Source organism: Nannobrachium achirus (genome assembly GCF_963921795.1).
Source record: "Nannobrachium achirus genome assembly, chromosome: 14".
NCBI classification, from domain to species: domain Eukaryota; kingdom Metazoa; phylum Chordata; class Actinopteri; order Myctophiformes; family Myctophidae; genus Nannobrachium; species Nannobrachium achirus.
Window position 1 is genome coordinate 35,934,405 of NC_137821.1, and position 18,213 is coordinate 35,952,617.

Here is an 18,213-nt window from a genome sequence, read left to right on the forward strand (position 1 = left end):
TCCCGTCGTTACCGACCACCACACAACATGGACTGACTTCCTAAGCCAACTGTTTGCGGTGTGAACTCACAATAAGAGACGCGTGTTTTTTTTTTGTCTTTGTTCTTTGGGGTGAAACTGACGAGTCTACTTTTTGGTATTCAAATGGACAAAGGAGACACCCTTCGACGTCTTTATCTCTGTGTAACCGTTCTAACGTGGTACAGTATCTTCACAGGAGAGTATTTTTTGCAGGTCTTTCAGTCCGACTGTATCAAAAAAGCAACTGGGTTAAGCACCGTTGGTCTGACCAGTTTAACATTCACCAGGTTAGCATTCACCAGCGTCGGCAGGATAGCATTTCACCAGGTTAGCATTCACCAGCGTTAGTTTTACTGAGGTTATGGTTAGGGTTAAAGGAGTAGTTCACCCCCAAAATTACCAAATGCATTTGGGTCCCCATCCAGAATCAATGGGGGTAAATTTACTATAATCATTTTCTTTGTCTAAGGAATGGGACAAATACCAAAAAATATGATTGAACTCAAGTCTCTATCACCTCCGTGTAGCCAATCACAAGCTTCCGCTGCCTTAACCCAGTTGCTTTTTTGATACACTCGGACTGAACGACCTGCAAAAAAACACTCTTCCGTATGTTCACAGTGTGTTGTATATGTGCTGTGGGGGACAGACAGCCTGACCGATTTCGATCTGCTCCCCTTGCATGCAGGATTTTAAGCAGTAGCAAAAGACCACCTGGAAATCCCTGTTCTGGCCACCATGCATGCGTGCACACGTGCATGGGACTGCACCATACTGGCGCTCAGTGCCTCTCGTGCTTTATCATTTCAAGGGCCTCCGGTTTGATATGCATTAGGCGACAGGCCACCATTTGATGCGACAGTAGACACTGTGCTATTCATTTGCTGTGTTTTGGCGGTGCCCGGAATCAAACCCAGAACCTTTGTGGTCCAAATTTAGAACCCTTTGCCACATTTACCACGGTCGAACAGCACACAACCTGCATCGCATAACAAAATTACAAAATGCAGGAATTTTAAGCAGGTCTTGTCGGGCGCAGAGCAACAGTATGGAATAAGTGTATGTACAGTATAAGGCTAGAAATGGGACTTCTATGGTGACTATACATTGCAGTATACTGTATGTGCATATTTAGTATTCTGTTTATGACAGTATTTGCGTTTTGACCAACCTCGTTCGCAGGAAAAAAAAGTCTGGTAAAGAACCATGGCAGAAAGTGTCTACAGGGCCCCGAAGCAAAAGATTTTCATGCCCTGGGCATGTGCAGTGTAAATATGTGTGTGTATATACTTCCCTGGGTGGTACTGCTTGTATTCCGCGTAGACACTTTCAGTAGCAGTTCTTTGCCGGCGTAAGTTTTGACTTTGCGTCCTAAGACGAGAGCTCCGGTCAATTAAAATATGTATTTATTGTAACTTGCAAGGCATATGAAGCAGGTGTAGTGGAATGTGTGACATTCTGTCATTCAGAGCCATGTGTTCTCTATCATGTCAACACTATCTCTCCACCACAGTGATTCTCAACCACTAAGATCATAATGATATTATAATATTAATGTTAAAAGAAGAAAAAAATAAGGGACGGCAGCCAAGTGTTTGCCGTTGCAACACATTATCAAATGGGCCCTGATCCAGAAAAAGGTTGAGAACCCCTGCTCCACTCCACATATTCCATGTGTACGGTCGGGGACTGACCCCCACATCACCTGTGGTGGCCATGCACTGATCAGCTACACGTGGGTGTATCAGCGTCACACGTGCGTGGTCACACGGTTAACCTTGATTGGAAGGCATATCAAATCGGCTCTTAACTGGAGAGAGATGGTCTCTCTGCTCAGAGCCACTGGCTTACAGTGTAACCTTCCGTTCAGTGGTGTGGAGATTCCTTTCCGGGTCAGTGATTTGTCTACCATTGTCCCAGCTGTGGCTCAAACGCAGCTCATGCTGCGCTAATGAGCATCGGTTGTTACTCTATAACAACATCAAAAAATGGACAAGTGTTTTATTCTTGTTACGTTTTGAATTACCTTCTTGAAGCAACTGAAAAGGTTCGGCTGAGATGAGGTGAATCGTTTTAAATTAGTTTTCCTAAAACAAGGGGCTGCATTTTTTGACATGTTGCGCCATCAGTTTATTTATTGGGTATGCCAATAAATGCAATGGCATTTTGATAACGAGAATCAAACACTTGCTATTACATCAGTGACTTCTTAAGTCACTTATTTTGTACAGTGTGATGCTGGGTTTTATGTCAATTTCTTTATGTATACAAACTTAAATAATGTCATCAAAGCAGGGCCTGAATTGTCTATTTAGCCCTGCACTGCTTCTGTGGTGCAAATATACATAATGTCTGGTCTTATTTTCATATAGACATAATGTACCATGATGATAAAATAGAAACATTGCAGATTCCCAGATCCATAGCAATGTGTGGCAGCATGGCTAATGCTAAGATACCGGCTAGCGTCCTGCTTGGAACTACTGTAGATGGCCACCCTAGAATGGACGGAAGTCCCTGTGAAACGCCTTTGCCGGACGCTTCTCCAAACCTCAATGACACTAAACCCATGCCTATTCTGAACCACACATACAGTGCCTATCCATAACTAAAGATAATTAGTTAAACCCATGCCTAAACCTACGTTTAATTCATTAAACCCATGCCTAAAAATTAAAGCGTCCCGTTCTCTTCCATTCTATTATGAGCAAAGGGTTAGGGTTAGGGTGGAGCAGCGCGTTGGTACGTCAGGTGCCGCCGCATGGAGACAAGGGGTGTCATTTGGGGCATCAGGTGATGCCAATGGCCAACCCCTAGTATTCACGTTAAACCTCTAATTCAGTTATTTTATGCATAGGCTAACTTTGAATTGTTTTTGCAGATTAAGTCAAAGGCACAAAAACGGTGCGACGGATTGACACCTCAGCTTCTCCCCTTCAGTTACGCATGTGTGACCGTACCCTTAATGCAGGATATCTTTAGGGATAGGGTGGACCCTTAATTGAGGCGGGGATGTTTAAAATTGTAGTGCATCAAATGCCATTAGTTCAGTAATTTACTGATAAATTGAGGGTTTCGGGCTTCGACATCAAAGATAATGAACGTTTTGCTGTTTCAAATTGGGTTGAAATTGTTTATTGTTGCACATTAATAGCCTGTTTTCATTTGAAGCCGAGCAGCAAAACAAATGACTTAATTCCCGCGGACATCCGTGCTTTTCCGACCTAGACCACATGAGCGCCAACATACATTCCCAGTGAATTCACCATGGCTAACGTTACCTTCATGGTCAGTTCATCTGTTGTCAGATGAGACTTGATCAGTGACATTGGTGCATGAGAGGGCGTGATAAGTTAACCACTTGCACAAGCTGCTTCACATTAGGTCATTTTATATCTCGTCGTAGCCTACTTTGTCAACAGTGTCACACTCAGAAATAGCGGACGTCACCAAGGCGACACATCGTGAGCTTGTAGATTTGCTTAAACTTTTCGAAACATTGTGAAAATCTGTGAAACGTGTTAATATTTTTCAATATATATATATATTTTCCACCTATAATGAAACGTCCATCCAGCATTACTCAAGCCTACAGTATGTTCTTACGTTCTTACCACGGAAACCAATGGAGATAGCTAGGTGGGCGATGTTATGAAATCCCATCTGATCATGTAGACAGCCAGTCCTAGAGATCAGATTTTTAGAAACAAATGGGATTTGCCAGCAGTCCGAACAAAGCCTAATCCCCTAAGGGACAGCTATCTTCTGTGGTGTTTTCTCTGACTATGTTATTTCTTGCACTGTAGCCGTACATGTTGAAATGATATCGGATCAACCTGTATTTACATAAACCTCCGATAGATATAAACCCTGCTGTTAGCTGTGTAAGACAGTCACTCTGGGACAATAAGATCAATATATTATAAACTGGTAATGCAATATTCAAAAGTTTTACCAATAGTGGATCAATAGTTTTTCAATAATCAATAGACAATAATTTCTCATTACAAAGGCAATAAGAGGTAATAATAATAGTATTGAGAAACCAATACAATAAGATCAGGAGAAGGTTGGAGAGGAGCATTATAGAAAAATTACAAAACTAAATCTCTATCTACTTATGTATTTGTCTATCTATTCCGATCTATTGTCTTATTGAAATATAATGACTTTCCTGTTACCAAAGTAGACACAAGACAACCAATAACCACAACAACAGCAAAATGTAACACAAACACTTCTGTCCGTCCGTCCGTCTCTCTCTCTGTCCATGTTGCTTGTTGACAGATCTTTTATAAGTTTCTTGTGTTTGGCACTTCACTTTAAAAAGCTGCCAAGTGCTGCAATATCTTTGTTTTCTTTAATGTACATATATTTTTTAAATTGTTGTTGGTTTTACTTTGGCAGGTTCTCTGAGAAATCCATTTCCTCTTTCATTGTTTAATTGTCTCTTTTCTCCTTTGTTTTCTTTTCTTCCTCTGGACTGCCGTTATGCCCTCTATGGCGACATCATGTATTCTAACCTCAATGAGGATCCTGTACATTAGTCCTGTCTGTCCAGCGCTGTCTCCTTAACGTTAACCTGACATTACAGCCTGACACCCACTCAAACCATTTACCAGCACACAGGACCATTGCACAAACCACAAGATTGAAAGTGATGAATTACTACAGTATCATTGGTATCACATGTGTTCACCCTACTATTATATGTCAAAATGGTTTCGGCGATAAAGGTCTATTTATACTCCATCACACGAGGGTGTTGTTTGCCAAAAAGAACAGATCTACAAGTTTGAACAATTTCTCATTTTGGCAAGCAACACTGTCATACTAGGGTAAATTAGGGATACATTTAGCTTAAAACAGCCTAAAGTCACCACCAGCATCCAGTCAGAACATTTAGCTAAACACAGGAAGTGAAGTAACAACACAATCCCCATCTTCTCTAAGCGTCAGAGGTGGGTGGAGTAGCCAAAAACTGTACACAAGTAAAAGTAGTGGTACTAAGAAGTATAGGTAGTCATCCAAATAATGATAGAGAAAGAAAGAATAAAGCCGAATGTAGCCAAATAGATAGAAATGTTTTACTTTTTACATTTGGCCTAAATATAAAAGTAAAATATACATAGTGAAGAATTCCTAGTAGTACAATGTATTAAAATGTTACTTAAGTTTACGTAACTTTACTACCCATAACCACTCTGTTCAGCACTGATGAAACGAACATTTTAGAACCAATTGGAATAGTTTATAAACCCCACCCACGTGGGACTCCTCAGGTGACAGAACCAAAATCACCGTTGAATTTCAATGGATTTGTTTCAGGTTGTAAACTGGACCTCGTGGCTGGGTCCTAGAGACCAGTGGTTCTTTAGTGTTTCAATTTCAAGGACCCCGAGTTTGATGTGCACATTAGACCACCGACTCCCATAACTTTGAGAGTGTACAATTGGAACCAAATGGGCCCACTTGCGGATCCATTTGGTTCCATTTGTATGCTCTCAAAGGTACAGATGTCTAAGGATCCACTTGGTGCCTATAGTCTCGCAAGCCAGACTGTTGCCTCCTACAATTTTCAAATGATCCCATCATACAGTCTGGAGCACAGAAGCTCTGAAAATGATCAAGCGATAAAGCAAATTCATCAAAAAAGATTCTTAGCAAATTTAGCTAAGAAAGATGTTAACACATCGGGTGCCCACGAGGTGTCTACACGCAAATCTCTTTGATGTCTCTGGATGCCCTGCCCCAGTGCCCACGACGTGTTTGACGCGTTTTACAATACTGTAGTTACTGTACATTGCTGCTACCGCAATGAAGGCTCTACCACGGTGATCAAACGCCAACAATATGGGAAAAACACTACATTTCCCAAAATACAGCGCGGTACACGTGACCAGCATGTGCAGTCTCCCTGCAGCCAATCACAAGCTTCTGTTCCTATGTATCTGACTCGTATGTATCTGGATACTAGTATTTTTACCAGTAACGGAGTCTCGGCGGAGATACACGTAACATCGCGGATTCTTCTCCTAGTCTAACTTTTTCAATCACCATGTTCAATGCGCGGTCCTTTCTACCTACCGTGACACAAACGCTGTGGCCCAGGTTTGATAAAAAGTGGTCCAGACTGAGAGAAATCATGATCGTGAAAATACACAGGACATCCGTGGATTACATTTACTCGTATCATGGATACTATTTTCTGCGGAGGACCGGAGGTAACGTAACATGGCGGATCCCTCTCCTGGTCTAGCTTTTTCAGTCACCATGTTTAAAACGCGACCCTTTCTACCGCCCGTGATACACACGCTGTGGCCCAAGATTGGTAAAAAGCTGTCCTGACTGAAAGAAAAGATCGTGAAAATAAACCAGATATACTTGGAATACATTTACTCAACGTATTACGGATACTTTTCCCACTACGCGAAGGTACGTAAATGACGCGTTGCCATGGGCACCAGCAACACACACACGTCATACATCCGGGCACTCAATGTGTTAAGATATTTAAAGATATAACGAACAGGTGACAGCTTCCTGCCTCAGATTTGGGGATCGGTGTAGTTCCAGACTCTATATAGCATTCAGAGATTGTAGAATAGTTGTCTGACTATGCAAGACTATTTGGTGCCTAACGATAAATAATTTACCTGGGGACCCACTTTGAGAACCACTGCTGTGTCAGTGGAATTTGCATCGCTAGGAAACAGCTTGGGTCCGAGTGTGTTTCCTGTCGCAGATTTTATGAATATCAGCCGAACGGAAATAGACTTGGATCCATTGGAGTGTTTATATTGTCAAGTGTGAAAAGGTCCTTTCGTAGGCCAGGGCTAGCCTGGCCTACGAATCCTGTCCTGATGTCTTTATGGTGCGCTCTGTGAGTGTGTGTGAGCATGTGTGAGTGTGTGTGTCTGCGGGTGCGAGTGTGTGCGCGTATGTGTGCATGCACTACTTGGGCCTTTATGTATGTATATATTGTATACACCTCTTAAACGGTATTAATTTGACTTATTTATTTGTTTTATTTAAGAATCTGTTCCTGTGTCCTATTTATTGCACCTGTACGTATATACAAAAACATGTTGACCGTTTAAATGTGATTGGCGATCGATGTGAAAGGGGGGTCTGACGCTGTGGGTGGCATAAATGAAAGGAGGGTTGGGGGGGTTCGATGGGAGGGATGGCAGGAGAAAGAGGGAGGGAATGTGGATGGACAGAACGAACAGCGGAGGGAAGGGGTTCGACGTGGAAATCAATTATCCTTAGTGTGATTTGAAACCTTAACTGTTCTGTCCTTGTATCTGATGATGATGATGATAATGCTGATGATGGTAATGATCATGATGAAGACTCTACAGAGACACTGTATGTAAACCTGCTTGTTGTGAAGATGAATTAAGATGTTAATGACCAATAAAACACTATCAGACACAACACACAGGAGACGCCTCTGGACATGTTCATTTTTAGAAAATAGACGATAGATTCTAGAAGCTCACACCGGGTTGCATCCGGCAACGAGACCCGTTGTGAACTTGTGGATCGGCTATTTTCCAATAATCACCAAATTGGTTCCAATTTAAGCTCTCAAAGTTTCACACCAAATTGGGGGTCCTAGATTGGATTTTCACAGAAGCGTTCATTGCAAACATATCTCCAACATACAGTAATTTTGTTAATTGGTTATTCAATTTAGAATAACCAATTAACATGACAATTAAATAAATATTCTCCCCAAATGAAAAACTGGTTGAAAGTGGCCTACTGTACGCTGTATATAGTGTTTAAGGTTCCCACTGTATTTACAAAATGGAGAAAGGGGGGGTTTCAAACATTTCAGGCTGCGACCCCCCAAAATAATTATATTTGAAATGGGGAGGGATTACATTTTGTTTGACTTTATATTGTGAAAATAGCCTTTCTAGATGCTCACAACGCCTTGCCTTTCTCAGCTCATATTTGGCAATATGGCCAATGTTTGAATTTTTTTTTGTATAGTTTGTTGATTACTTTTGAAGCAGTAATGTCTTATTTTATTTTTATATAAAATAATTATCAGTTTGAGAACTACTGTGTTAATTATAACCAATCTGAATCTACAGGTACACAGACTGACAGAGAGCTCTAGCAATATAAAGCAGATAGCAGGGCATACTGTATGAGTGTCTGCAGCAGGCTTATTGAAGAAATGCAATAAGATGAACACAATTGGTTGATTGATCATGATGGTCATATACATATCAATCTTACACAAACTCTATCTAGAAAGAAAGATCTATAATCAAATTTACATTTTCAACTGAATATCATCATCAGTATTCTTAACATGTCTACCATGTCTTACACAGCTCTGCTGTATCTCCATCTTGAAATTGAAGCCATATTCCTGGATAGAGAGGTTGTGTGAACGTGGTTTGAACTGTGTGGAGGAGGGTCATTGTGTCAGAAACACCATAGAAGGACAGAGTACCTGCCTTGTGGTCCAGGTACACCCCTACTCTGGAGGAACAGGGCCGTGACACTTTAGTCACAACATTGTTGTGTCTGAAACTGTATTTGTTACCAGGGTACCGTAGACACCAGGATTTATCATCGTGTCCAAAGCAGGTTTGTCTGTTGATGTCTTTATAACAGACTGCTATATCAAACCCTGTACCACTACACTCTACTTCCCAGTAACAACGTTCAGACAGACCCTCTGTACACAACACCTGAGAGAAATTATTAAATCTCTCTGCATGATCAGGGTAAGGTTGTTGTTGTTGTTGTGTTCTCGTCACCTTCCTCTTCTCCTCTGACAGGGAGAGCCTTTTGGATATTGTGTTCATGTCCAGAGACAGAGGGTAGGAATCTGTGAGAACACACAACAAAATAAAAATTCAAACCTGAACCTAATTTAGAATTAGTCTCCCTCTCTCAGATAAAACTCACGAGAGAATTTAAATGACATAGATTAAAATGTTCAGAACCTGCATCAGCATGGACTCACATTGTAAAAAGTCCTTTCTGGTCTGAGGCTCCGCTGGATGTAGAACATCAGCTGCACACACTGGAGACACAAGAAAACAGTGAACATTTTCTCATACTGAAGAAGGGATTAAATTGAAGTTCCAAGTGTATGGTCAAAAACTATAATAACTCAATCATTGCTATAGTTAGTGTTAGTTCAGTAACAGCTGTCTCTCCAGCTCTTTAGTAAACAGAAAATATACATTTTCAGGTGAGTATCACCTGGAAATAAAATACAATTTATGATAGTAATGTAATTTCACTCTTAACTGTACATTGAAGAAACTCTAGCTGCTGTACAAAGTAAGGAATATTCTTGCTTAAATTCTTCAATGTTACTGTCCAACCTAAATGTACTGTACCATCAGTCTGTTCTAGTTCAAATACCGTAATTGCCGGACTATAAGCCGCAGCTTTTTTCCCATGTTTTGAACCCTGCGGCTTATACAACAGTACGGCTTATATATAGATTTTTACAGCTAACGGACAGTTAGTTTGTTTTACAATGGTCTTTAACAAGGATTTATATATAGATTTTTACAGCTAAGGGCCACCAGGGGCGCTCTAGCGGGGAGCAGGAAGGACATACTTATACAGTATATGTAAACATTAGTTTTTGTTCTAAATTTAGCTGGTGCGGCTTATATTCAGATGCGGCTTATAGTCCAGCAATTACGGTATCTCTTTGACAGAAAAGCAATTGCCTTCTGGCTTCATCAATCCATGTTCTCTACGATGGGCTCGTTAAAAAAACCTATAAAAACATTTATCTCACCCCTCTTTGATATCTCTGGCCAAGTTGTCTTCAGGATGTCGTCTAGTTGGTCTCTCAGATCAGACACCACATCAATCACATCTGTGAAGGACCTCGGAGGACAGATGACCACACTGGGTGAGACTGGAGAGAGACTGGAACTGGAGAGAGACTGGAAACTCTGGAGAGAGACAAGTAAACCACTTCTTTAGACAGGGATGGAAGAACATGATACTGTAGCAAGAGATCTATAGATTAGTACAATGATCATTGATCACAATCGGTGGATTGGTCTTTAATCCTCATACAAATAATTGTGATTACGGTAACAATAATTGTGTTTTTGACATTAACATTGAACATACAAAAAAATATTTATGTTCCAGTCTACAGACACAAATTTCACAGGGCAGATAGGCCTATATAATCATTTCATACTTTTAAAAGATTGTTTTTAAACATCTCAAATACTTGTGATTAGGCAAGCCTAATTCTGACATTGTAATTCTGGTCAGTACACTGTATACTAGCAACTACATTAGTATTAGTAACTAACTACCAGCATAATGTCATGTTATGCCATGTCATGTAATATACTATAGACACAACATCATAATGACATGATGGAATGGAAAGAAATATGAATCTAGTTTCTCCTAAATGAGTCAAAACCCAACAGTAAAATGCCATGAGTGGAACCTGAATGAAAGTGATGCTGTCATCAGTGTTGGACAGCTCCTCCAGGTCAGCATGTCTCCTCTCCAGCTGCTCCATGTGCTCCTCCAGCTGCCTCAGGAGAGCCTCAGTCTGAGCCACTGCAGTCTGCTGCTGATCTCTGATCACTTCTTTAAGCTCACTGCGTCTTCTCTCAATGGAGACCATCATCTCACTGAAGATCCTGTCACTGGCCTCCACTGCTGCTTCTGCAGAGCTCTGCTTAACACACACACAAGCAACACACACACACACACACACACACACACACACACACACACACACACACACACACACACACACACACACACACACACACACACACACACACACACACACACACACACACACACACACACACACACACACACACACACACTCTGTTGTTAGAATGTTTAAAATAATTACATAATATTGTTCACATTTTCTACAGACAGATCTGCTGTTTTCAAATAGCCGATGCATTTGCATACAACAATTAAACATTTCTGTATTTTGTTATTTTTTTATTGTTGTGTGGTTTATGTGGGGACTGTAGATGGAAATTTGCTTCTAGCTAAATCTGTTGATGAGATCACGATTAGGCTTAGCTGATTAATTTTACTTTCATGTATGGAAAGTTCATTAAAGTGCATTGTCTCGTCGAAATAAAGAAACTCTTGGTTATTAGTTGTCATGTTTCTGGAGAACTTAATAAATTCAATCACAACAGAACAGAACAGAACAGAACAGAACATGATATGATTGATTCTTTAGTGTCACTGTTCTTTACTGTCATTCTAAACATAACAGTTTAACCAAGCGTAATCCACATTTGAAAATAGCCACCTTGTGAGCGTTTACATCTGCCAATTCAAAAATAAAATCTTGAGAGAATCCGAAATATTTTGCACAATAAAAATCTTATATGTGGGAATTGCTGCACAAAAATATTTTCCAATGGGTGTCCGCAGCCAAATACATATTAATTGGGGTGTCCTTGACATGAAAAGGTTTGAGAACCACTGCTTTAGTGCTTCTGATGACACAAGCCACTGTCTCATCCATATAACATCACCATTATTTCCTCTATCCACAGTAAACACAATAACAAGAAGAACCATCATCATAATATCAGCTCACGTTCAGGTCCTCCATGACCTTTCTCAGGTCTTTCAGCTCCTTCTTTGTCTTCTGGATCTGCTGCTGGACGTTCTCCTGAATTGTCACCAGCTGTTTCTGCAAGAAACAGTAAGAAAGACAGTCGGGATACAAATTCTATCCGGAGAGAGAGAATCACCCATTTAGACCTGGAGCACCTTTATGTCATATATTTCAAGTCGGGAACACCTCTATGTTTAGTTGTTGCTATACAGTATATAGCAACATTATTATGTTTTTTTTTTTTTTTTTTAATAACATTTTTAAGTTTTTCAGGATTTAGAAGGCGTTCGGAGAATAGGCCTCAGGTCTAAATGGGTATCAACTGTGTAACTTCATGAAACGTTATCAATCGCCTTTTTTATTGTGTCCAAAAGGAGTGTACTGACATCTATTGTCTCGTGCTTTTAATGTCTCTCGCATGGTTAGGGGCTTATCTATTTCTGCTTCTAACTTTAAAAAATGATCTCTCTCATAATTTGTCTACAAGTGATCATGGTCCTACCTGTTTCTCTGCCTTCTCTGCAGCAGCTGACACCGTGTCATGGCCCTTGTGTTCATCCATGATGCACAGAAGGCAGATACACTGCTGGTCTGTGCGACAGAACACCTCCAGCAGCTTGTCATGACTGGAGCACATCTTCTCCTGCAGTTTGTTGGTGGCTGGGACCAGCTTGTGCTTCTGAAACGCAGGAGCATTGTAGTGGGGCTGGAGGTGAGTCTCACAGTAAGAGACCAGACACACCAGACAAGACATGAGGGCTTTGCGACGTCTGGCTCCAGTGCAGAAATCACAGGCCACGTCTTCTGGTCCGGCGTAGAGCTGAGCAGTGGAGGCAGGAGACTGCTGACCTCCTGTAATGCTCAGCTTCATCACAACCTGAAAATAAAGAGAAGAGGAGGGGAGGTCACTCACTGATGACAAATACAACACAGTCATTGTCAGGGACGTGCAGAGAATGCTAGAGAGACGGGGTGACATCTCTTTTTTTTTTTTTATCCCACGATTTTTGTAACCCATTTTTTCACCCGGTGCCAATTGCCTAAGCTGTGATCCTGGGCTCTACTCTCCCTCTGCCAACCTGGGGAGGGCCCCGAACTGAGCTCATGCTTCCTTCAATGCATGAGGAGTGAGCAGGCCGCTTCTTATCACCTGACAGGGGGAGCTTCCCCGGTTGGACGTAGCGCGTGGAAGGAACACGTTATTCCAACCAGTTCCATTCCCCTCCATCAGGCGCCCCGGCTGGCCAGGGGGAGGCTTTATAGAGACCAGGATTACTGCATGTTTTTGTGAGGGTATCTACCCTAGGAGACACGGGGAGAACATGCAAACTCCACACAGAAAGGCCCTTTTGCCAACCCCACCTAGGGTGTGGGCACTGATGACGCGGAGGAGGGAACACGCCCCCAGCACCCACAGTGTCCCCCGGCGGGAATCGAACCCAGGACCTTCTAGCTGTGAGGCGACAGCACCACGGGGGTGACATCTCTAAAAGGGCACCGAAAATAGCCTACCTCCAAGCTCAGCTACGACGCGTTGTGAGCTTGGAGGTCGGCTTTTTTCGGTGCTTGATACCACACTGAACTAAACAAGTCAAGAACATAATCAAGTCAATACTGGAGATGTGGTTTACGGCATGGATTTCTACATAGAGAGGGCAGAGAGGGAGAGTTTGGACAAGGCAATTCTCTTGAATGCTGCCTTCAGGTATGGCATGGAAAGGGGGAATTTGCATTTCTTTCACCGTTCACTATCTGCTATTATGTATGCATACAATGAATGACATGCCAAGATTAGGGACACCAGAGATTAAAACAAAGTCAAAGATCAGAGTAAATGATCCTAGTGAACAAAATGACAGCATTTTGTGTGTGTGTGTGTGTGTGTGTGTGTGTGTGTGCGTGCGTGCGTGCGTGCGTGCGTGCGTGCGTGCGTGCGTGCGTGCGTGTGTGTGTGTGTGTGTGGCCTGGCCTGAACAACAGCGCCCCTCCCTTAACATGTTTGGTCAGAAAAGGTACTACACCACAGGCTTGAGGCTACATACAGACCCACATACAAACAAACAAACATACCTACACACACGGCCACGCTATGGAGACGGTGTGACCACCGCTCAAAAATCTAGTGTTGCAATTTGCGGCTAGATCTCACCTCAGCCAGCAAGTTGTTCTTCCTCAGAACAGGTCTGGGACTGAAGCTCTCTCTGCACTGGGGACAGCTGTAGACTCCAGTCTCCTCATTCTGGTCCCAGTAACCCTCAATACAGCTTCCACAGTAATTATGTCCACATGGTAGAGCCACAGGTTCCTTTAGTAGGTCCAGACAGACAGGACAGCAGAACTGATCCTGGTCCAGATCACATCCCTGCTGTTGTTGTTTTTGTTGTGCCATTTGACTGACAACCACACTCACACTGAGAGAAAACACACAACACTTTGGTTCACTCTGAACAGAGACCGAGAGAGAAAACAACAGCTCTGAGTTTCGTTTCTTAGAAAACTGGGAGAGGAGTATGGGACTTCCTGGTTGTTTTAAGGTTGCAGTGTAGTGCTGTTCCTAGGCCTCCCCACGGAGGGGCAATGTTTCACAAATAAAGAAGAGCTGTATAGTCAGGAAAAATTAGCAGAATACCTGTCAAATCTGGGAATAAATTCCTTACTAAACAATTTCTTCACCAATGTGTTCGTAAAGGTGTCTAATAACATATTTAACAAGGATTGAAATTCAACATCCCTAGCAAAATGTTTGACAGCTAGGGTAATTCTGGGTCTCATTCACTATACACTGTAGGCTACTATAAGGGGGGAAAAAATCACTCCCAAAAATATGCTTTAAGTGGGATGTTAGGGGTCTAACTAGGTGTTTTTAATTATTCTGAATCCATTGCAAGCATTTGTTTTGCACGAAAAACATTCCTTGGGCCATGGACCCCATACACCTTGTGAAAAGTGATGACTCATCACTAAACCATCATTTCTTTGCAGCTGATTTTGGCCCAATGAATGTTTTTCGGGCAAAACAAATGCTTGCAATGGATTCAGAATAATTAAAAACACCTAGTTAGACCCCTCAGATGCTACTTAAAGCATATGTTTGGGAGTGATTTTTTTCCTTAGTACAGTGTATAGTAAGTGAATGAGACCCAGAATTACCCTAGCTGTCAAACATTTTGCTAGGGATGTTGAATTTCAATCTTTGTTAGATATGTTACTAGACACCTTTACGAACACATTGGTGAAGAAATTGTTTGGTAAGGAATTTATTCCCAGGGTTTTATGAAAATTCCCTAACTATGTAGTAGGCTACTCTGTACTGTTGAGCTTGCATGTTAGTGTATGTTCATGAAAGCTGGTCAGTGAAAACAGTTTTTGATTCTCTATTGACTAAATGCACAGCTTATCTCTCTTATCTCTCTAAAGTTCCACATGTTCCACTGGACGTCCATAATCGAACCTTTAGCAAGTTTGTGATGTGGCTTTTTTTTCCTTCTTATTTTTAATCGATTTTTTTTAATGTAGATGAACTTGAACTGCTGAGTCAAAAAGATAAAAGGAGTGTTGTCTTTTTTTTATTTTATTGACCAAATCCAAAACATAATAGCCTACTTATGAATCACAATTAATTGTCACGAATTAAGTTTACCATATTGGCATAATATTGGCACCCATTGCATTACAGCAAAAAATACAGGCAATTACTGTACACAATTACAGTCATTCCACAGCTACAGTATAGGCTACATGCGGCCATCACACCTATATCGCACCAGGGTCCGACTGATATGCCCATATATGGAGAGACTTCTGTATCTGTCAGTCCATGTCACTTTTATGCCCATATATGGAGATCCCTGTATCTGTCAGTCATTGTCCCTTTTATTCCCATATGAGATCCCTGATGTCAGAGAGCTCTGTATCTGTTAGTCCTTGACACCTATATGCCCATAAATGGAGATCTCTGTATATATCAATCCTTGTCCCTTATTCTCATGGAGATCCCTGATCAGTATGTACCCATATATGGGTATGCCCCTTTTGTGCCCATATATGGAGCTGACTGATTTGTTTGCACCTGATGCCATGACACATTGAGGTTAGACAACAAACACCATATTTGGGCATAGCTGCATTGGGAACTCCTTGTATAGTTGACTGACTCATAGGGACATAAGTGTGATGTCAGCAAGCCCGATATGGAGACTGGTGGATGGTGGCTATCACAAACGTAACATGCACTGATGTCATACAAAACATTGATTTGCGCATGTGGTCCCCTGCCCCTGGGGCTTTGATATGCCCAAATATGGGCCTATCGGTTGGATCGGCAGTGTGACGTACTGTATGACTGTAGTTTGATATAATATGTTTTAGCTCTGGGAACCCAATCTAGGCCTACACTATAAAATCCTCAATGTTAATTAAACTCTCTGCGTTAGAGACGCCCATAAGGGTCCATTTTCGGCTCCTGGTGGACCCTGGATCTGGGCGCTGAGAAACGGTGAAATTACAGCACAAAAGAAAAACTCCAAGGTCCATTTTGGTTAACATTGTATTTTGTTCACCACTCTGCACTTCTCAGAGGAACAGACCCGTATCGGTCAATTATTGACCCTGTAAGGGTCCATTCGGACCCCCACTCTGGTTGGCCCCGGGAACCGCCGCCGACAAGCTGGCATCACGTAATACTGCATGCCACCCATAGTGATGTAAGCGGGAAGAAGTGCGGAATTGGCCTGGTGGACAGCTGCCGGGACAGAGGGTCCTGGTCATGCGAGGACATTCCACGACTGCTGAGGGCGCGCCGTCTCTCCTGCTGTGATCTTCCTCACCGTAGGAGGATGATGAGATGATGATGACGACGATGGCGTCGGTGGCGTCATGATCACGCTATTCAAACGATGCTGCTGCTCCATCATATTGTACAGCTGTATTCGTTCCTGCTGATATTGCTCTCTCCCTTTCTACCTTCCTTGGATGAAGACAAAGTGCTGCTGATGTCATGAACCGAACCAGCTTCACCTTTTTATGGCGTGAGATGGTCTGACATCACACTGACATCACACGCACAACTAACGAACCGTTGCCATGGAGCCAGAAACACAAGGGCACTCATATCCCCATATATGGAGCATGCTGATGTCATCAATATGACGTCATAGACTGCCCTAGACTCCATATTTGGGCATGCCTGAACTCCATATATAGGCATAAAAGGCATACAGACAGACAAACAGACGTTTTGGTGACACATTGAGGTTAGACAACACACTCCATATTTGGGTGTAGCTGCATTGGGAATAGAGTTGCATAGAGTTGACTGACTCATAGGGACTTGGTCGTGATGTCAGAGGCCCGCCCACCAGCCGGTCCGTCCGCCCTTGAGACAATTTTATTATAGGATTAAAATACACTTGTGGTCAGGGGACAGTGGACGTCGCAAACATGCCCATGTATGGAGAGATGAGTGTCATGCGTGGCGTCACTTACAAGAATCAGCATGCCCATATTTGCTGTCACAAATGTCACATGCACTGATGTCATACAGTACACAAAATAAACCGTTGTCTACGGTACAACATCGCTGATTTGTGCATGTGGCCCACCCCCAGGGGGCCTTGATATGCCCAAATATGGGCCTATGACTTCGATTGGCAGTATGACATAGGCCTACTGTAGATGACTGTAGTTTGATGTTTTAGAAAAAACAAGTCAGTGTAAATTAAGTAAAGTTAATGAATGAATTATGATTACTTGTCTCAAACTTTAAATGAATTGTAACATTATTCTGTTAATTTTGCCAAATGAGTTGTGAGCTTGTAGATCAGCTATTAATAAAGAAATGACAACATTTAGTTTTTAACATGGCAAGTTATAATTATGGTAAGTCACCGTATGTGTGTACTAACTGTTTGAAGGACTCCAATGTTTCTATTGTATTTACAACATTGGAGAGGTGGAAAAAGGGGGGCTGGGGGGGATTGTTCTTCATATTAAAATATGTTTTTAAAATCAATTGACACAATACACTATTCATATATTAATTATTATTAGTATCTACAGTAGGCTATAGTTTGTCCCATGTCTGTCTGGATTGTCATTGGTCAATTGGTGTCTGTTTGTATGGCCAGGGTCGCATTGGCCAAGCTTCACGGGACGCTTAATGAAGTTAACTCATAAATAACACTTCACACTGGGTGTTATTTTATTATACTGTATATATTTGAACTGGGGACACCCAAAATAATCATATTTGAACGAGGACCCCCACAATACTCATATTTGAACTGAAGACTACCCACCCTGACAAGCTACTTTCAAAATTTCTGTCCCTTTGTCAGGTACAGTAATATTTGGCCAATGTTTGACAATTTTTCGTAGTATAGTTTGTTCATTACTTTTGACACAGTAATGTCTAATTTTAGAAGTATTCAATAGGTCTTAAAAGTCCTTAAATTGTCACTTCAGATATGCGCAGAATACACTATACATACTGTATGTTGGTTTGTTTACAGTCAAGAAAACAATTTTGAACATTAAGAATATCTTCGTCATTTGGGGCCCCCCTGGGG

General features: G+C 41.8%; 1 protein-coding gene across 1 annotated transcript in view; it reads right to left on the minus strand.

Annotated features, from left to right (window-relative positions):
• Positions 1–8,357: 8,357 nt before the first annotated feature.
• Positions 8,358–18,213, minus strand: part of LOC308297992 (uncharacterized protein) — a gene marked incomplete at its 3' end in the record, with an annotated part of 36,213 nt that continues 26,357 nt past the window's right edge. The window contains exons 19-25 of the mRNA XM_080741556.1: positions 13,797–14,040; positions 12,150–12,524; positions 11,627–11,722; positions 10,490–10,723; positions 9,812–9,971; positions 9,017–9,076; positions 8,358–8,878 (exon numbers count right to left, since the gene is read on the minus strand). Of these exons, the coding sequence (XP_080597682.1) occupies positions 8,358–8,878; positions 9,017–9,076; positions 9,812–9,971; positions 10,490–10,723; positions 11,627–11,722; positions 12,150–12,524; positions 13,797–14,040 (1,690 nt within the window). The remainder of the gene's footprint in view (positions 8,879–9,016; positions 9,077–9,811; positions 9,972–10,489; positions 10,724–11,626; positions 11,723–12,149; positions 12,525–13,796; positions 14,041–18,213) is intronic.